This window comes from Sinocyclocheilus grahami, unplaced genomic scaffold, assembly GCF_001515645.1.
Source record: "Sinocyclocheilus grahami isolate Dianchi unplaced genomic scaffold, SAMN03320097.WGS_v1.1 scaffold1341.1, whole genome shotgun sequence".
Lineage (NCBI taxonomy): Eukaryota > Metazoa > Chordata > Actinopteri > Cypriniformes > Cyprinidae > Sinocyclocheilus > Sinocyclocheilus grahami.
In genome coordinates, this window is record NW_015506520.1 from 92015 (window position 1) to 114750 (window position 22736).

The 22736-nt window shown below is 37.0% G+C and overlaps 1 protein-coding gene across 1 annotated transcript in view; it reads right to left on the bottom strand.

The window, feature by feature from the left end:
* Window positions 1-3524: 3524 nt before the first annotated feature.
* Window positions 3525-22736, bottom strand: part of LOC107569379 (paralemmin-2-like) — a 35633-nt gene continuing 16421 nt past the window's right edge. The window contains exons 3-5 of the mRNA XM_016255455.1: window positions 11124-11204; window positions 4434-4564; window positions 3525-3546 (exon numbers count right to left, since the gene is read on the bottom strand). Of these exons, the coding sequence (XP_016110941.1) occupies window positions 3525-3546; window positions 4434-4564; window positions 11124-11204 (234 nt within the window). The remainder of the gene's footprint in view (window positions 3547-4433; window positions 4565-11123; window positions 11205-22736) is intronic.

Sequence of the window (22736 nt, forward strand, 5' to 3'; positions counted from 1 at the left end):
ATTTTTTTTTTTTTTTTTTTTAGCTTTAAACCATTGCTTCCCGGTTAAAATATGAAAAAAACCCCCAAAACATAAAAAAGTCATCTGGTCTGAATCAGGATAGAAATCTGCACAGATCAAACTCTGTTTACAAGTCAGTCCAAAACAGTTCAAAACAAATATGTGGGTGGATTTTGATGTGAGAGGAAAACAGGAGATGGACTTTTTTTTCACTGGAGGAAGCGTTATTATGGATTATGGACTCGTATTTTGGCCTGAAGAGACAGTTTAAAGTAAAAACGTCTTAGTGATGCATTTGTTTCTTATAAATATGCAGCTATTCACTGCTCAAGATGTTAATTGATGGACTGGAGTGGTGTGGATTACTGTGATGTTTTTATCAGCTGTTTGGACTCTCATTCTGACGGCACCCATTCACTGCAGAGCATCCACTGGTGAGCAAGTGATGTAATGTAATGCTACATTTATCAAAATTTGATGAATAAATAAAAACTCATCTACATCTTGGATGGCCTGAGGATGAGCACATTTGTAGCAAATTTTCATTTTTGGTTGTTCTTTTAGGATGAAACTATACAGAAAGTTGAAGTAGTAGTAGTAGTAGTAGTATACTTTATTGTCCTCAAGAGGAAAATTGTTATGGACTACATGTTGCTGCAGACATACAATAAACATATAAAAAACTAAATTAAATAAAATCAAGATGAACTCTTGTTCAGACTTCATTCTTCTTCATTCTTCAACTCTGGAAAATATGTCTTGAGTGCCCATTTATTTAGGAGAATCTCCTCTGCAGGGTACAGAAATAGCCAGCAGCCACTCCCTCAGTCTCCATAGTTCTGCCACGAGGCGGTTCTATCGCTTCATTCCTCTTGCCGTCCTGACAGAGAGATTTCTGTGCGAGTCTACCCTGCCCCATCACCCCCTCCACCCAGCAGCCCAGGAAATATCACCTGCCACACCCAACCAGCACAGCCACTCAATGATCTGAACAGTTGCCCTGTCCATTTGACTTTGATACGCTCAGTTGGAAAAAAAAAAAAATCATATAACTAAAAAGTGCTGACCAAGTGTTGACTGCTGATTTTAGAGATTAATTAGTATTAGAATTAGCATTACTATAGTATTTATTATTATTTTGAAAACAAATTGCTATTTTTATATTTTCATTTTTATTTTAGTTTTCATAATTTTGTTGATTTTGGCATTTTTATGAGCTTTTCTTTAATAATTTTTTTTTTTAATCATTTTAGTACTTCAACTCAAACTGACTTAACAGCTGTCAACAGTATTTCTAATTTTAATTTAGTTTAAGTTTTACCATCTAACACACACACACACACACACACACACACACACACACACACACACACACACACACACAGACAGGTTTGTTTTTGTGAAAAGTGGGGAGTCTCCATAGGCGTAATGGTTTTTATACTGTACAGACCGTATATTCTATTGCCCTACACCAACCCTACCCCTAAACCTACCCCTAAACATTCCAAACAGACATTCTAAGACAACATCCTGTGCAGAGAGGAAACACACCCTAGAGACTTAAAATCTAAACAATGAATTGGACGTTCCATGGATGACATCATTGAAGAGTAAATTAGCAATAAACTCGATGTAATTCAGAACATCCACTCATTACTTTCAAACAGAGCGTGAGGGCATCATCCACTTCAATCACAAACTAACTGATTACATATTCACTTCTGAGGACCAAAAGGTAGCACATAACTTACGTAATATGAGATTTCAAAATCCAAACATCTTCCAAACACTCCCACACAGCTCACTTGAATAAACTGAATAACAATTGATTCCATCAAAACCAGAAAACCAGTTAGCCCTCCAAACAGCATTTCAAACCCTTGAGATAACCAATCTCTTTGGGCTAAACTGCTGGTTTCTTCAAACATTCAGAGACCTTGAGACATTCAACTTCAGCCTTTTAAAAGAAATCAAAAGACCCTCCTGACCTGCTCTAAAAAAAGAAAAACTAATAACTTAACACACATACTAATACACTAAACCTTAATTAAGCCAACTTAGTTTCCAAAAACACCAATTTTAACAACAGTTATATTGGAATATTCCAATGTTCCGACATTTAGTGTTGGAATATTAACTGTTCCAGTGGTGATGGGAACTTCTGTACCAAATTAATGGGAAAAAAATGTGCATTTAATGACCATTAGAAAGCTATTTTATAAGTATATGCTTATGTGCAACTGTTTCTTGTTTATGCATAACATGTCCTCTTATTATATTGTAAATTGAATTCCCAATGCGTTCCAGTTTTGTTTGTGATTTGGTTCAGTTAATTAAGATACACTGCAACCATGGTTAGTATCACGTGTAGCACTTCTTGCACAATTTAGGTGGTTTTCTGTGCTAAAACATGCTGGCAATGCGCTAAACCATGGTAGCAAACTGTTAAACAATATAGAAATATTTGGCAACATGCTAAAACATACAAGCAGCAAGAAAAATATTAAAACATGTTAGAAACCTGCAAATCTTGCTAAAACGTTAACAATTCGTTTAAACATGAATAAGCTTCTAGAAACATGCTTAATGACGTCAACAGAACAAACTGGCATCTTCTAGAAACATGCTAAACATGCTAGCAACACTTAGCGACATGTTAGAATATGTTAACAAGTTCTAGTAACATGCTAGCAATTATTAACAGCCCTCAGCTTCATGTTCGAACATGCTAAAAGCCAACCCAGGCTCATTTGAAATACGTGCCTCTAAATACATTTCTGCAACACCGATATTATGTACCTTACTGCACGTTTCAAAGTGAAATGTGCAGATAGTGAAACCTATACATATGACGCTGGATATGTGACGCTAACATTCAAAATATCAGTTTTGAAATCTCGCAGCATGTTAAAATAGTTTTGAATATATAACATAATATTCCTCAAGCAATTGTGCGAAAATTAGGCTTTATTACAGTAATAGAAACTGTGGACCTGTAAATCATACTTTGTGTGAAAAGGAATAAAAGTTGTTGGCGTTTTACTGCTTATAGTGTTTATTTCAACTGGAAACTGCAGCGATTCGTATGTATAGGTATGTTTTTTCAGTTTTGCAGAAATGTATTTAGAGGCACGTATTTCGAATGATCCTAAGTTGCTAAAAGCAGTTGGTTGTCTGCTTTTAAAATTGGTTCAAACTTAAAATCTTTTAAATTCAAGATATTAAATCGTTTTTTTTCATACTTTCTGGACAGGCTTTTTATTAGATTGTAAATCTAATTCCCAATGTGTTACACTTCGATGCGATTCAAGCATATCAGCTCATTATCCTACACCACAGCCATGGTTAGTATCACTCCTCGCACGATTTAGTTGATTTTCTAGCACAAGTCACAACATCATGTTTTTGACGCAACAGTGCTGTTTGATTGTCAAAATATCCTGCTGCAGAGCAATCAACTGAAACACGCATTGGTTTGGCAATGCATCTCATATGAGGAACCTTAAAATGACATCTGGAGAGGTTCAAATACGGCTACCAGATGAGCTTGAAGGGAGCAGCTTTGAAGTTCTCATAATTAAAAGCAAATCTGAGCACAAATACAGATCCCACTGAAGTCGGGAGGAAATGACTCCAGTGTTTGGGACAGTGGTTGCTTAATGGATGCTGTTGCAGGAAATAAACATATAACCCCCAAAACATCCCTTATTTTCTAAGATGAGATAGAAAGTGGGGTCCCACTTTATATTAAGTGGCCTTAACTACTATGTACTTACATTTAAATGAATCATTTGGTACAATGCACTTATTGTGTACATACATGTTTTTACATTGTACTTATACTTTAAAAATGCCTGCATGTAATTACATCTGTAATTAATTTCTGTAACTACATTTATAATTACACTGTTGACCCATACACTGTGACCCATGTAAGGACACCTTAACCCACACTTAAACCTACCCATACCACCAAACCTGTCCCCAACCTCACCCGTTTCCCACCTCAATAGCAGCAAAAGTGTTTTGTAATATGAACACAAAAAGTACATTGTACTTATTTTTTGATGTACACTCTTAAAAATAATGGTGCTTCAAAAGGTTCTTCACAGCGATGCCATAGAAGAACCATTTTTGGTTCCACAAAGAAGCATTCAGTCAAAGGTTCTTTAAAGAACCATCTCTTTCTTACCTTTTTGTAATCTGAAGAACCTTTTTTCACCACAAAGAACCTTTTGTGAAACAGAAAGGTTCTTCAGATGTTAAAGGTTTTTTATGGAACCATTTAGACAAAAAGGTTCTTCTATGGCATCGTGAAGCACCTTTATTTTTAAGAGTGTAGGTACATAGTAGTTAAGGCCACTTAATATAAAGTGGGACCGAAAGTGGAAAGTAAACGCTGGGTTATTTTTCATCTGAAAACATTACTGTACCTGTGAATGGCATCTTCTAGTGTCTTGACGTGAAGTTCATCTTGCTCGACCTGTTTCCTCCGACCTTCATCTTCCTCTTGTGGCATTGCTGGTGTCCCCTGCAGAAGCCATCTCTCCCTCATGGCTTTAGACTGTAAGACAAAGACATTTTCTACAGTTAGGTAATTGAACTAGTTCATCGGTGGCCAACTTTGGCCCTGGGAAGCCACATTCCTGCAGAGGTTTGCTCCAACCTTGATAAAAACTAGCCTGCCTGTAGTTTTCTAGAAACTCTTAGACCTTGATTAGCTTGTTCAGGTGTGTTTGATTAGGGTTGGAGCTGAACTCTGCAGGACTGTGGCTCTCAGGACCGACGCTGGCCAGCCCTGATCTTAGAGGATTTATGAGGTGTTCATCACACACGTGTTTGGGATTGACAAAAGTCTTAGTACTGCAAGAGGTGTGAATCATGTACATAATACAGTTTGCAGGAGACAATCGGCTTTTCTGCCATATTGCACATTTCGCGGCAGTTTCAATGTGAAATGTCCAGTAAGTTGCCCTAAAACACACCACAGATGTTCACAAATACATTTACTGATGCGACCATGCAATTTTTACTTCCTATTTTAATGTGGGTTTGAGCTGTTTTATTGAACCATACAGTAGTTTCACCGTTTTCGTACTGTAGCGCTTCACCTCACAAGTGCAATGCCATATTGCATGAACTACCTAGCAAACCTATTTAGAAAACCCATACATATAAAGCTGTATATGTGACACTAACATTCAAAAGTATCAGTTTTCAAATCTCGCAGCATCTTAAAATTGTTTTGAGGTCATAACCTAATAATGCGCAAGGAATCATGCGAAAAATAGGCTTTCTTAATCGAAACTCGGGCCCTGTAAATCATAACTTGTGTAAGAAAGAAATAGAAGTTGAGTTTTACTGCCTCTAGTGTTCATTTCATCTGGAAACTGCTGCAAGTCATACGTATTGGTACGTTTTTGAGTTTTGCAGAAATGTAGCTAGAGGCACGTATTTCCAATGAGTCTTTAGGTAGTTTAAAGGGGTTGGATGGGCTTGGGAGGCTGGGAGACCTGCTAAACCAAAGTCAATCACGTATTTACATTATTGTATGGATTGTTGCTTACCACAGAAAAAAATACTTTATATGTGCATTGTTTGACATATAAGTTCAGAATATACTGTAAATATCATGTGATGCCAGATTCTCATGTAAACTTGAATACATTTATAACCTGTCCAACATGAACAGCTGTTAACAAAGTCACCAGCTGTGGTTGAACTGACTCTGTGTGAGCTATGTGAGCTATGAGGTCTTTCAAGACCCCTTACGCCTAGTCATCACCTCCATGAAGATCAACCACAGGAACTCAGGACTGTTTCACAAGCTGCTGAAGGTATGCAGTCTTAGATTTCAAGACTTCCCACATGTTTGGCTTCAACAAACTCAGGCTGTTTTAAGACTGTTTTAAAAGCATTCATTTTCAGATCATCATAACTTGATGATTGCACTAAATTCTTGCTAAAAGCAGTTTTGTGTTTTATTGCATGACTCTCTGGGATACTTGATTGTAATTGGCCAATTATGACATTCTGCCAACAAATATATAGTGACCACTACACTGTATAATATTGTCTAAGGCACCACTTCCATACATAGCGCTGTTAGTTTCATTTCATTTGATCATGTATGGTCTGCCGGTCATTATTGCAAAATAAAGCTCTTCTGGGAGACACAAAGCCTTATTTTGAGCACCCTGTGGGATTATTTTGCAGTAATGGTTGGTTGCTTGTATATTATGCAATTACATTAAAGCTACTTGTTCTTGTTCTTGTTTATTTATTTATATAGCACCATTTAAAACACAACCGAGGTTGAACCAAAGTGCTTTACATAAAAAATACAAGAATAGAAACAAACATTGACAACATAAAACACCACATCGACATATAAAACACCACATAGATCATTGTATGCTACCAATATTAGATGTGCTTTCAACAGTTTCTTAAAAATTGACAGTGATTTGGCAGACCTGATCGGCAGGGGCAACTCATTCCAAAGTCTCGGCCCTATCACAGCGAAGGCCCAATCGCCTTTATATAGGCGATTTGTTCTAGACACTACAAGTAATTTTTGATTCTCTGATCGTAATGTTCTAGGAGGATTATATGGGATTAAAAGGTTTGGCAAATACAATGGGACCTGGTTGTTTAAAGATTTGAACACGAACAATACAATTTTATATTTAATTCTAAGATGGACTGGGAGCCAATTTAAAGAAACTAACACAGGGGTAATTGATTCATATTTCTTTACCTTTTTTAGTAACCTCGCCGTAGCATTTTGTACTGATTGTAGTCGAGACAAAGATGTGGCGGTGATGCCAGAATACAAAGAATTGCAGAAATCCAGTCGTGATAGAATAAAGGCATGGATTACTCTTTCAGAGTCTGAGTTTGTTAAGAACGGTTTAACTTTGGCTAATAAACGCAAATGATAAAAACCAGAGTTAATTTGCTTATCTAATTTTAGGTTATTATCAATTAGGAAGCCTAAATCTCTTACAGTTTTTTTCAAATATGGTGCCAGAGGGCTCGCATCTAATAATTTTTTTTGTGGAGTTATTTGGGAGGATAAAAACAATGACCTCTGTTTTTTCCTCATTTAGCATTAAACAATTTTTCGGTCCTTTAAACACTCTAGAAATTACTCAAATTAATTTGTGGAATGTCTGAATGGTAAATACATTTGCGTGTCATCGGCATAACAATGAAATGATACACCATACTTTCTAAAAATGCTGCCCAGAGGGAGCAAGTATAAAGAAAAAAGTATAGGAGAAAGGATAGAGCCTTGCGGAACCCCCCAAGGAAGATGTTTTTTAACTGAGATTTTATTATTATAATTAACTGAAAAACATCTATTGCTCAAATAGGACTGAAATCATTTTAAGACTGTACCCTTTAGCCCTACTGAATGTTCAAGACGGGAGATGAGGATGTTATGGTCGATCATGTCAAAAGCTGCACTCAAATCAAGCAACACCAAAACAACATAATCTCCTTTGTCTAAGGCCAGGAAAATCTCACTTAACACTTTCAATAATGCTGTCTCATTGCTGTGGGCTGTTTTGAACCCTGATTGAAACCTTTCTCCTAAAGAATTTTCACTTAGAAATGAGAGCAGTTGTTGCAATACAACTTTTTCTAAGATTTTTGAGGCAAAGCACAGCTGAGAGATTAATCTGCAATTCTGCATTTCATCCTGAGCTAAATTTGGTCGTTTTAGCTGAGGTGTCACCACATCATGTTTAAACTCTAGTGGACATATTCCACTAGACAAACTTTTGTTGATCAGATGTGCTAAACTCAGTGATACGCAATCAAAGGTCTGCTTTAACAAACGACTAGGTATGAAATTATTTGCACAGAATGTAGGTTTCATTTTTTGCACAATATCCTGCAGCATAGTCGAAGTAATAGGATCAAAAACCCTCAATTCAGCAGTGCAAGCAGGATAGTCAGATGGATCAGTTTTCACCAGAGGAATCTGCGCACGTTGATCAGCAATCTTTTGACTAAAAATTTTTTGAAAGTCCTCACAGGAAATAACTGAGGACTTTTGATACACATTACTCAAAGGTTGAATTACAGAATTAAGGACACGGTTATTATCATTTAGCCAAGGATTTATCTTTAATTTATGACTTGTAGGTCTTAGTGGGGCAATGCTATCTAAGATGTCCTCACAAGTTGATTTTAATAGAATCCAATGATCATCGGCATTTAAATGCTGTAGAGGTGTTTCCAGCATAGATATATTACATTTTGTTTTAAACAGCGCAGAAAATTCTACATGGGAAGTACTACTTAGTCTCCTTGACCAGCACAAAGAGTCTTCTAGATAAACAGGTTGAATGGCAATAAAAGTCTTAAAAAGGATTGGCATATGATCAGAGAAATTAGTTTCACAAACAGTTACGTCATCAACTTGCAAATTATGGATTAAGATCAGATCTAACATATGGCCTAATTTGTGGGTGGGGCTTTTTACCCATTGCTGCAAATCGAATGACTCAATCAAATTTATAAATTCACTTGAAAGCATGTCATTGCCACAACAAATATGGACATTAAAAATCACCCAATATTAAAAAGCGATCAATTTTGTGTAAATTTCACTCAAAAAATCGGAAAATTCCTGAACAAAAACTCTATTTGTTCTCTGCTATCAGGATTCATAGGTATTTTTTCCATTCATTTTCCATTTATTAAAAAAAATAAATAAATTCACGAACCAAACCAATCAGCTAAATTAAACCAGATTAAAACTCTTGATTTAAAGCAAAAAAAAGAAAGAAAAATATTTACAAATTAAACAAAAAAGACAAAGATACAGGATTGTGTACATAAAAGGAAAGAATCACAACCCCATGAAACATTGCAAATGTCATAATCAAATGTAAGAAGATGGAGAAACAATCTACTATTTACAGATGTTGATTGAGACAATGAATAGGATTTTTACTTTTGGAACCTGTCTCTTGTGCTTTATTTAAAGGGGTCATGAACTGAGAAATCAAATTTCCCTTGATCTTTTGACATATAACAGGTCATTGTACAATAAAAACATCCTGTAAGTTTCAAAACTCAAAACTTTCTAATTCGTTTAAAACAGCTTTTATTGCAACCAAGCTCAGAAAACGACTTGTTTTGGAATGTGCCACTTTATGACATAATAGTGCGGTTAAACACTAAACACTGATACGCAATTGTAGCAGAAGGAGAGGAAATACTAGCCACTCACGTCTAAAAAGAGCTCCAGATCGCGTCAATGAAACAGTTTGTTTGTTTGCTTTACTTTGTTACGTATTCGTTTTTAAAGACGACAGTTTGACGCAGGCTTTTCAGAGAGACTGAAAGTAAAAGACTGAGTCTGACTATATTGGATCCAACAGTAATGTCGCACACATAAGTGTGAGTAAACGCGCCTTTACCACTATTGCATTGTCTTTTCCAGACCGTTTGATATATACTGAGTATTTATATGTTTTTAACCCAAAGTACGTCAGAGCAGTGTCCATCTGTTATTTTAATAAGCGAAACTGTCAGCCAATCATAGCAGTGGGCGTTTATTTGCGAGTCTTGAATGTGCCCCACCTATAAAAATGGACCGTTCTGAAGAGAGGCTCAAAAACAGGATATAAAATAGCCTATTGCTTCTAAATTATGATTTTTATTATGTAAAATCCCCACTAACATTATAAGTAAACCTCAGAGAACATTATAAAATAATAAAAAAATGCAGTTCATGACCCCTTTAAAAGTGGCAAATAATTGAGTTTTGTTTAGTATCTGCACAGCATAGCCTACTTTTCTTTACTGTATGCTTACAATTTCACATCATATTTTTTCCATGTATGAAAAAATAAACTGAGATACAAATATTTCTGTTGGCCCTCAAAAATCTAGACATATATCACAGGCATTGCAGCTGTACTTTCCGATGAGAACTTGCTTCAGAAGCTGATTACACCCACTACTAAACAAACATCTTCCCGGATACGCTCCTCTTTTTCAGTCAAGTCCTCACTTTGAATTTAGCTCTTTGAAAAAAAACACTCACTTCCTTTTCATTACGATACACATTTGTGCATATGATTAGCTATAGCTAACGTCAGTGCTGTTGTTAGCTGTTGTGTGCAGTTCTTCATGAAACATAAGTGTTCACTGTTATCTTTTAGTCTCTGGGCAGTCTTTACAAAAGTCTCACAGTACGACAGCGTTATCAAATCTTTTGCAGTCATTGAGAATAAGTGTTTCTTTTCCCTCACATCCTTCTCTCCAGTGGCCTAGACAAAATCTCTTTCATGAGTGACTTTAAACCAAAGGCTGTGTTTTTTGTGTAAACTAACTGCCATAGAATTTGGGTGATAACACCACAGAGTAATTCTGCATAAATGAGGCAAACCCCTGGCTATCTGATAACACACTCTTGTGTTGCCAGAATTGATTCAGACATGTTCCCCTGACGCCGACTCGCACAGAGAGAAAAAAGATTATCATCAGGACAAAAATTCAAAGATTACTTTCTAGTAATTTCCAAACCCAAATTTGATTCCACTGTCCTACCTTTACCCATTGTATTATTTAGGTCCAACTAGTATGTGTGCATCATCAATGTAGATAGCAATGTTAGATGTTAGCTAGGCAGTGATTCAGGAGTGAAGATTCTCTTTAGGATTCTCTTTAGGATTTGGATTTACTGTACCACCAAAACAAACACTGGTTGACATTTGCATTTGTCTGCTGCAGGAGATGCAATGAATCGAAACTGCTCACCAAAGGTAGCTTATGAGAAATGTGCTATACTAGCCAGAGCAATAAAAAGATGCAAATGTTATGGCATCAAATGAAGCTTCATTTCTGCATGTTCAGTTTCAAGCACACAGATTCACATCAGAACCAATCTCTTGATGTCAAATGAACTCAAAAGCCCTCAGTGGTCCACACCAAAACTCTTTTGTGGAATTACCCTATAAAACAACTTTGGAGAACATGATGCATTGATATGTAAACATATAGGAAAACATATTGAGAGCTGACATTTGAATGATCAGTTTGCTGTAATGGTGCAATGTCAAACTTTCAGATGTGACTTGAAGAGTTTTTTTTTTTACCTTGAAATGTTGAAGTTGTAGAACAAGTTCATCGAGTTGTCTTCTTTTGTCCTCTATCTCGGCTTGTCTTTTCCGCTTTTCCTGAAAATATATTAGAATTTTTTTTTGTTAAACCACTGAGAGTAACATTTGAATGATTTTTTAATGATAACACTGTTGAAAAAACCAGCATACGCTGGTTAGGTATGTTTTGACACTGGGATGCTGGTTTAACTTGGTCCTTTGCTGGTTTGTGCTGGTCCTTTGCTGGTTTTAGCTGGTCCTTTGCTGGTTTATGCTGGTCCTTTTGCTGGTTTATGCTGGTCATGTGCTGGCAAAGGACCAGCATAAACCAGCAAAGGACCAGCTTAAACCAGCATCCCAGCGTCAAAACATACCTAACCAGCAAATGCTGTTTTTTTCAACAGGGTTTGTGGAGATCAAATCCTCAGAGTTCTTAGCCACGAGGTACCAAATTTTAACTGCTCTATTACAAGATACACAAATTTGTATGGTCCTGTCAAGCAGACAAAAACATGAACATGATGAATAGGACGTGGCTTTGCATGGTTAAACGACATAGTTATCACTTAGGGGTGTACTTACTTTTGTTGCCAGTTATTTAGACAACAATGGCTGTATGTTGAGTTATTTTTAGAAGACAGTAAACCTGTACTGCTATACAAGCCGCACATTGACTACTCTAAAGTATCCTTTGCTGGTTTATGCTGGTCCTTTTGCTGGTTTATGCTGGTCATGTGCTGGCAAAGGACCAGCATAAACCAGCAAAGGACCAGCTTAAACCAGCATCCCAGCGTCAAAACATACCTAACCAGCAAATGCTGTTTTTTTCAAAAGGGAAGTAAGTAATTTTCTGTGACAATAGGGCCAAATAATTTCAGCTTGCCGATTTGAGTGGGTTTTGGCTTTGTTTTCCTATTGACTTGCTCTCTATGTAACGGTAGTCACGGAATAAGGAATGCAAACACTTCAAAATAGACTTTACTGAGAATGCAGGAGTTGATTACTCAAGACAATAACCGACAAAGGACAGAACCGAATAGGGAGTACATATACAGTAGTCAACATTTGAAGTGGATCAAATCCTTTCATCAAAGATGTCCTAAAACCAGTACAATCCGTTCTTGTCTTAGGACAACTTTGATGAACTTCTTTGATCCACTTCAAACGTTGACTACTGTACATATAGTAAATGAGGGAACTAAACAGGAACAGCTGGACAAGGAATAACTAATCAGTAACGATAGAAACTAAAGAGAACTCATAACAGACATGACAGGAACCAAACTAAACTGAACATAACCGTGACACTCTGCAGTCCTCATACATTATTTGTATGCATATTTGCATTGTTTTGATCGTTCTCTGTAGGTCCCACCTTCTCGCTCGCCACAATTAGTCAATAATGCACAATGCCTGCATGTTATTGGTCAAACTTTTCAATCATTACCTACAGCAAGTATGAAAACAATTGGAAAACAAAGTCAAAACCAAGATATTTTTAGGCAATTTAGAAATCCCGGACAGGGCATGTCTTGGAAAAAGAGGACAAATGGTCACCCAAGCTTAGTAGTGCATGCAGTGAATAGCTAAATACTTAAGCAGCTGTTTCACTTCTAACAACAACTGACTAAAAACAGGAAGCCATCAATTTTCAATAGTGAGCTGGGCAGAAAGAATTGTTTAGGTTATTTAAATATTCACATTTTCTTCAGAAAAATGTGACAGTTTGGTTGAAAATATGACCCACTGGAACAACACATTTACAAATGCTTGTCCACAACTTTGCAACACTGTGTATAATATAAACATATCACATCATACCCTAAACTCACCAAGTTTTTGACAGCCCGTCTTTGCAGGTGATATAATTCTTATTCACTTTACATGACCAGAGAAGCCCATAGAGGGAAACTGAGCCATATATGTACGTTACTGAGGTTCTTGAGTGTGTGTTCAAATATCTTGGCTGGCTCTGACACAGTTCACGAGCGCATTCCAGCGCCGAGTGCTGCTGCAGTCAGTATGTGCTCTCCTGTGAGCTCCACAGAAGGAAAACTGATACGTTATCCAGATGTGAACAAATGTGCCTCTAAAAATGGACCCTTACATATCAGTCAGTGAGTGATGCCACTGGATTTCACAGGAAAGCTAACTGATAATGGTTTCTTATGTCTTCTTTTAAAAGCTGAGCACTGAAATGGAAACATAATCCCTGATTTTGACATGTTGAAAAAGAGAAAATAAGGGGAAAGACCTGATTACCTTCTACTCCAGAGAAACCGATTAGGTTTTTAATTTAAAAAGCATATACATCTTTACAAATCCTCTGATGAATAGTCAGACATGAAACGTCCAGCAAGAGATCTGTCATTTATAAGTGCAAGATGGAGAAACTTTGTCTCAGAAAGACTCTTTTAATATCAATTTTATCAATAAAGAAATTCAAATGGGGATAATTTGTAATTTTTGTAAGGTGAAATTTAGTTATGTCAAAAGTCTTTGTATTAAATCCAGTACTGGAAATGATGGTGTAACAGTAATGTTCTTCTCTTATCTACTGATTACTGTGTATATATGTGTTTGTATATTAATGTGGTTTTTCTAAGGAATTGATGAATACTGACATCCTGTTGAAATAGCACATGAACAGCACACAGAAAAAACAACAACAGCATCAATGCAGAAGAAGAGAGATTATTTTGGCATCATATCTCATGCCCCCTTGTGAACAGTCATGCCAGCTGGAAGTGCTCACTATGTCTCTGTCAACTTCATTCATCCGGGCCAAGAAAGTTACCACAATAAACTGCAAAATATACACTTTGTAGGATGATTGTCATTCTGGCACCTGGAATATAAACTCTGGTATGTTGGAATAATCATTTTTTAATTCCAAATGAAATTTTATCAGCCAAGACTATAAATATAAGGCTTAACTGTAAAACAAACACACTTCTGGTTAAACCAGATTATACACAGCCGCCTTTTCTGAATGTGTTTTTTTTGTCTTTTCAGCTTGGACAATTTTAAGGCCTAAAAGTATTACATATGTACTTTTATGATGTGAACATGTCATAAACTTAAAATCTTATATTAAGATTAAAATGATATCTAATGTTAAAACTGATTATAATTGTTGCTTTTCCATGTATTTAAGAATAATGTGCATGTAGTATGTATGTTTTTGTGAGTGTGGCTCTAGCAACCTTATTAAACGTTATGGGTTTAATTTCCAGGTAGCACACAATAAAAAACGTTCCCCTTCGGGAACTCGAGCTGCGTCGGAAAACGCTAGGGGAACGCCTTCAGCGATACCAAGCTCTGAATCATATGTGTAATCAGTCGAACGATGGGCGAGACGTCAGCGGCAGGTGACGTCATGACCAGGAAGCTTTAAAAGCACGTGAGGTGCAGCCGGCGCTAGCTTTCTGTCATTCAGCTAAGCTCTCTGTGTGTGTTGGTCACGATTTATGTTCTGTGAGTCTTATTTATTGTTGTCTGTCCAAAGTCTATAAGCTCCAGCTATGTCTAAGCTCATGCAAGGACAAAGCATTTCCCCTATTAATGTGCTATAGATGTCTTTGGATTAAAGTGTGGGGCAAATTAATATATAACGATATGGTAAAAATATCAAAAGGAGAAGTATGCTAATATGTAGTTCTGAATCTAGGAAGTGACAATGAACCCCAGAACAGTCAGAAAAGCAGCTCATTTCAAATAGCCCAAAATATTTTAGTAAAACAATAGCTAAAATATATGTAAATGCAGTAACACTTTAGATTAGGGAACACTATTCACTATTAACTAGTTGCTTATTAGCATGCATATTACTAGACTGTTTATTAGTACTGTAGCGTCTGGACCTATCAGACACACCATTTTTCATTTGATTAACAAATCAATTATTCATTAGATTACCAAATCGTCACAGTCCCCTCACCAAATAAACTGGATGCCAGGATGTCGGCAACGACACCAGGCCCCCCCCTGGTTACCATGGCAACCCTGACACCAGATACATTTACGACCTAATGGAATTTAGGTGGAGAAATCACTGTCTTTTCCATAAGGAACCTCCCCAAGGCACAGTAGGAATGGACTTTTCTACTAATTAATTCATAGGAAAACTTTTATTTGAATGAACACACATAGCCTTCAGGTCATTGTGTATATTATTGCTGTCTTGTATATTATCTGTTGTATTGTAGACTATTAGTATGTTAGACTAGTTTAAGTGTTTATGTAGTTAATAAAGTCTTACTTGTATCACACTTGACGTTGTTTATTGTTTGCTCATAACTGTAGTAACTCAATCATGCCGATTTATGCTACAAGCTCTGTGTAGAGTTGTACAGTAAGAAAGTTATTTCCTTTAACCAGGAAATTAACGTTCTTAGAATTGACAGACAGTTGACCCTGAGAGGTCAGCTAAATATCTACAGCGGATCTAAATATTTATAATTAATTATAACTAGTTATGATTAATTATTCATATTTCCCCATGAGCTGATTCGCTACAGTACTTATAAAGCACATTTTAATGCCTTATTCTGCATGACCATATTCTAGATCCCTTAATCCTAAACATAACTACTACAACAATATCTTAAATGCAAAACCATACCATAAAACATAAACTTAAATTTATATTTAAGTTATATGTGTGTGTGTTAGCAAAATATTTGAGATTTTTTTGGGCCTCTTGATTTTTAAAAATGTATCACAAAGCATATCAAAATTTGTTTATGTGCTGAACATCACGGTTCTGTCCTTTATAAACGCAAATGTTTTTTAATGTGCATCACAACAACGTCAACTCTGAATCTATGCAAGCAATTTCTCATGTGACGGCAGGGTTGTAATTACACCGGCAGAGCGTTCGTCACTGGTTACATGCCCTACGGACTGGCACGACACTCCACGCCCCTCTCATCTGGAGAGAAAACTAAAGCCAGATCTATTTCACACCAAGTATGCGACACATTCCAGAGCTCAGAGTGACATACAGGAATAGGCCAGCAGCAAGAGACGTTCCTCATCACGGATCCATAAACTGTGACCCAAACATCTTGAAATATCACTCACGTGGAGGCTAATTTCCAGACAGACCGTAGCATCTGTAAAGAATTGGGGATAAGAGTTGAGCATGAAAACAGGTAATAGAAAAATGCTCAGTTGTGACGATGAGCCTGTTGAGTTGGTGAGACCCAAACAATGAGGACTTGTTTCCCAGCTCAAATGGAAAACATCTGCACGGCGGTACTGAAGCCACCCCCTCCATCTCTACTGATGCCATCAAACCCCTGAAGGCCTCTCTTTGAGTTCATTTGATTATTCTTTTGCTAGAGACAAAATATAAGAGATTTACTGAGATCTAAAGTTGAACAGAAACAATTGGAAATCCACAGAGGATGTCATTATAGCCGAGTCCAAGTGCCGAGGTTAAAAATCTTGGCCATGTACTCCTACGCAGGCCACATTCCCCTCTGACAGCTTCCCACGTTATGTGTGTAACAGGGCTTGATGCTTTTTACCCCAAGGAGAACAGAAACAATTTTCGGGGCACAATGACAAAATCCACATTATGTATACTATGTATACATCTCCGTGAAGTCAACTTCCTTGTGAAATGTGTACTTCCATGTGTAACGTATGTTATATGTGTACATATTCTACCTGTCGATTCTGCTTTCAGTACTGTTTGTGTATATTATATATATATAGATTGTATATGTATGTGCATACTGTATATGTGTGTATATTATAAACTATTGTATTGGAATGTTCGCTCCCTGAAAAATCCCACAATGCACCGCAAAAACTAGGGAGCATTGGTGTTCCCTATGCTCCCTTACCGGTAATTACATCACATTTCTGAAGCGCGAAACATAAACTACACGAGCCAACTCGATAAATATAATGATACGCGATAGAAGATTTGAAAAGACAAATGTTTTATTAGTATATTTCAGCATTAACACACAGTGCTAGACAGGACATGAACACATCTAGTTAACATTTATAACTGATATTCGGCTGAAATGTTGTAAGAACATGTAACCAAATGATATGTTTAAAGAGAATAAAAATAATATCAAAAAGAGATTGTCTCACGGTTGCCTTCTGGGACAAGACAAAGAACGAGAAAACAAGGATAAACTAAAAACTACAGTCTTTAAAAAACAATCCAAAAGGGAAACACAAGGCAGGGCGAGACTCACATGAAGCACAACTTCGACGTATAATTCCGGACCAGGCAAACTTAGAAACACAGGGCTATTAAACACATGAAATGCAATCAGGGAGAACAGAAACAGGTGAGGAGTAATCAAGGATAATTAACAGAACACAGCAGAGACAAATAAACATGACCAGGACAGGACCTGGAAGGAAACCAAATAAGGGCATACAGAAACAGGAGGTAGGAATAGAGGGAAAACAAAATCAGAACATAATCGTGACATTACTACCCCCTCCCGAAAAGCATGTCCCGCGCCGTAACAATTCCAACTGGCGGGGGGGCGCCCTGGAGGCTGGTGCAGGACGGGGACAAGGAATACCTCCAGGGCGGAGCAGGCAGCTCGAGGGGCCATGGCGGAGCAGGGAGCTCGGAAGGCCATGGCGGAGCAGGGAGTTCAGGAGCAGGAGCCCTCCGTGGGCTTAACTCGGGAACTGGAGCCCTCACTGGGCTAAACTTGGGAACAGGAGCCCACACTGGAGCGAGCTCTGGGGCTGGAGCCGACACTGGAGCGAGCTCTGGGGCTGGAGCTGACACTGGAGCGATCTCTGGGGCTGGAGCTGACACTGAAGCGATCTCTGGGGCTGGAGCTGACACTGAAGTGATCTCTGGGGCTGGAGCTGACACTGAAGTGGAAGTGGCATTTTATGAGCATCCACTCTTCTTTAGGTTTTGGTGAATTGGTGGCATATTTGTATGAATCTGTGCAATCTCATTTGTACATTTTCATATGATCTGCTTAAGCCCCACTGACGGGTACACTCTAAAAAATGCTGGGTTAAATACAACCCAGTGCTGGGTAAAATAGGGACAAACCCAGCAATTGGGTTGTTTTGATCCAGCGGTTGGGTTAAATGTTTAACCCAACCTTCTGGGTAGTAACCCAAACGCTGGGTCAAAACAACCCAATTGCTGGGTTTGTCCCTATTTTACCCAGCACTGGGTTGTATTTAACCCAGCATTTTTTAGAGTGTAAGTTTAGAGATGATTCTTCATCTATTTCACCTCGTGAAATAAGTTGTTTTGTCATGAGATCATGTTGGACGAGTCCTGTTTGCTGTGAACTTGTTGGATGAAAATCTTTTATTAGAGCATTATTTCCAAAAACCTTCCTTTTTTACACTTTATTTGACATTCGAATCAGTCAAAAGCTGATTTATCTTTCTACTAAACAACAGTTGTTACCTGCATGCCATAGAGTATGAAACATCATGAAATTATGACCAGAATGATCTTAAACTACAAATCTGAGAGTAAAGTCATAATTCAGCATTGACTCAATCTCATGAGTAACTCCTAAAGGAAATTCTTGAGGAGTAGATCATGCAGTCTTAAAAGTAAAGTATAATACACTATTCATCTGCTAGTAACATTCTTTAACTGACCTTGTTAACATGCTTTGCATCTTTTGGATGTCAATTCAACCACATAAACCACAAGTTCCTGAATTTAATCAGCATGTATTCCAAAAATAAATAACATCAGACAAAAACATCTGTTGGATGCTTAAGGCAAGTGGTTATATCTTCAGAAATTCTCTTCAATTCAACATCAATGTGAAGGTCTGAAGTCTATTATTTAAATTAGTCAGATTTAAAAAAAATTTTTTTACCTATGCATTTAATAATGCATTATGTGCACAAAGCTTACACTAAACTCTGGAGTCCACCATTAAGGAAATGTGTGGTGGATATTAACTGAAATAACTAAAATTAACTAAATTAAATTAACTTAAATCAAATTAACTAAGATATACAATATTGGGTAACACTTTACTTGAAGGGGTGTGCATAAGACTGACATGACACCTTCATAATCATGACATGACACATGTCATGAATATGAAGGAGGTTTTATGCATGTTTATGACAACTGTCATTAAGTGTCATTCGCTCAGTTATGTCATTTGTAATGCAAATATGACATTATTTGACCTAACCCTACCCCTACCCTTACCCCTAACCATAGCCCATAACAAAGACATCTCAAGCAATGTCATCTTTGCATTAGAAATTACATAACCGAGTGAATGACACTTAATGACAGTTGTCATAAACATGCATTAAAAACCTTCATATTCATGACATGTGTCATGTCATGATTATGTAGGTGTCATGTCATGATTATGAAGGTGTCATGTCAGTCTTATGCTTACTATTATAATAACAATGTAACCCAATAGGGTTACAAAAGCACAACTAGTATTGTAAAACCAATACTAAAATACAGTTTACAGGTGTGGTCCGTTTTCTATTGGTCCATGTGATAATCTTTCAGCTTCTGGAATTCACCAATATTGGATAATGGAAATTATAGAAGTGGTGTGAAGCTCTTTAATTTAAGTGGTCTTCATGTTGAATTTGACCCTATTATATGAATTATATATATACAGTATATATATATATATTATTATTATTATTTTTTAAATATGACATTGTGATTGGTTCAGGTCATGAGTTGGGTGGCAAACTTATATCTGTCTCTCGTATCATAGCAGAAAAAGACATTCCTAAATTCATCAGTGTGGAAGCATTTCCAGCTTGTCTACAACATAACACAATTTTGTTGTGAATTACGTAGGAATACAACAAGTTCACAAGTGTGTGACTTTCTCACTCACTCCCCCATGCTGCTGATGATTTGCTTGTGGCTTCAGGGGCATAACTTTCACACATCTCTCTCGCCTTCTCCCACCCTCTCTTCATTTCAATTCTGTTCGATGATTCAACTGGATATAAGCAGCAAATCGGGAATTACATTTTTATCAATAATTTATAGGTAATGTTTTATTTATTTATTTATTTTTTAAAATGGGACAATTATAATTTAGACAGTTATACTAAAAGTCTACCGTTATAATAGCTAGAGTTTATGATTTTTAATCTGAATTTACTTCAGAAAACTCGGAATAGCATACACCTAGAATAAATCTCCAACAATTACTTTCTACTGGGTTTTGACTTCTGTAGGTCAGAGGAACATACTGTATAAAAATTAATAAATAAGGGAAACTCAAAATTACGTGATTAAATAAATGTGAACCGGAAAAGAATAGAATCTGAACTAGACTGTTAGTTCTGAACAGTTCAGAGGAGAACTGTTGCAACAGGTTACATATGACAGTAAACTTCAGAAAACAACAACATAACTCCTTTTCAGCTTTGTTGCATAATAAGGTCATCCCTAATAACATCCTGTGAAAGGAAAAAAAAATTATAAAACCATAATATAATTGCATCCTGTGCAGAAAGCTACACACATTGCAATAGTCGGGGTGTGCATCATGCTACAAGAACTAGATGAGGAACATATGCTGAGGACTGGCCTGACCAGATAAATGAACCAGATAAAGCCAGGTAACAGTCTTTCATTTCATTAATGCAAACCAAATACTGAAACCTATGTCTAAGGTACTACTAATCTAGTGTCCACATTGCAAATATATTTGAAGAGAAATATGGTACACGCTGACATCAGTGCATAGCTGTTCTCATGTGCTCATGGGCTATTTTAGATCCACGTGTTCTCTCTAATGTCAGCAGAGCTACACCCTGCCGTTAGAACATCCAGTATGGAATGCATTATGATCACATTGCAGGTCGGTGGACTGTTTCACTTCTATGCAAATTTTAGTGCAATTTCTCTTACATTCACATAGAAACATTGGCTTTGGTGCAGGATCTTTTTCTCCAGCCAATGGAAATTTGGGGCGTGCTTGGAAATCCATTATATTTGCAATTACTTTTGATGATGCTAATGGCACAGAAATGACAAACTTTGACTACTAACATCTCATGCCGTTCTCAGTGGTGGGAAACTGAATCGTGGTCATTGCTAATTGGATCATGTGACAGCAGCAGGTGTTGACCGGTCACATTATTTTTGTGTTCCAGTCAAGCAAAAAATTTTTTGACATTTGTGATGGAATGTAACTGGCATAATGTGCATTCCAAGTTCTGACCCTCTCAGCTGCCAGTTCTACTGAGAAAAGAGTATACGTTAGTGGTTAAAGATCTGTGAGGGACACCCAAAAGTTCCCACAAGGGTCGATCTGGTCACCATTGTGCCCTTAATCAACACACTCAAGATGCCCAATAAGCAAGTTTTAACTAGTGTACTGTAAGTTTCTTTATATAAAAATGGTTGGTAACACTTTATTTTAAGGTGTCCTTGTTACACTTTACATGTACTTACTATTATAATAACAATTAATTATGCATAATTACATGCAAATAACCCTAATCCAAACCCTAATCCTAACCCTATAGTAAGTACATGTAGTAGTAATATAACTCAGTACTTAAATGTATAATTACACTGTAACAAGGACACCTTAAAATAAAGTGTAACCAAAATTTCTGCTAGGTAACTACTTAGTTACTAATAATTATTGTTCACAAAACTATTACAAAGACGAACATTACCAGTGTATCAATAAGATTTTGCAAAAGAATGACAACTTAAATGAGAAAGCTCAAAAAATGACACAGATTTTACTCTGAATTTACACACAAATTACACAGAATTACTTCAGTTTTCGTTTTTTTTTTTCAGTCGTTGTTAGATGGTAGGATTTAATTACGAAGTTGCAATGAAACAGAAGTAGTGACAGATCTTTTCTTTTGTATTGTGATTATTGAATGGTGGAGATTTGTTCCTATGCATTGCTTGTTGATTGGATGATATGTGGGTGTTGCTCCCAAAAGTGGGGTTTAAGTAGACTAAATGATTGGAAAGGTTCTGCTTACATCACCAGAGAGAAGCTGTTTCACTGGAAGATCCAGTTAAAGGGGTCATATGATGTTGCTAAAAAGAACATTATTTTGTGTATTTGGTGTAATGAAATGTGTTAATGCGGTTTAAAGTTAAAAAAACACATTATTTTACACATACTGTGCATTATTGTTGCTCCTCTATGCCCCACCTTTCTGAAACGCGTCGATTTTTACAAAGCTCATCGGTCTGAAAAGCGAGGTGTGCTCTGATTGGCCAGCTATTCAGTGCGTTGTGATTGGCCGAATTCCTCAAGCGTGTGACGGAAATGTTACGCCCCTCACCATACTGTGATGCCCTGTCCGGCCGGAGCGACGAGACAAAACATTAAAACCCATTATAAACGAGGCATTTGTTGCATCCAGTGGGGACATAATTACGGATTATAATGACTTATACTGTCTTTTTACGCGTTGCTTTGCATCGCGGCGCGTAAACATAAAACCATATCTGCTTTTGTGATCGGAGAAATGACAAACAAACGCTACTCTACACTGCTCAAAACTCGCGTTTGAATCATCAGTGGCAAATCCTTTAAATGAAAATGTACTTACAGTCTGTGAGTCAGAACAGCCGGCATTGTAGTCTACTCTCCCAGG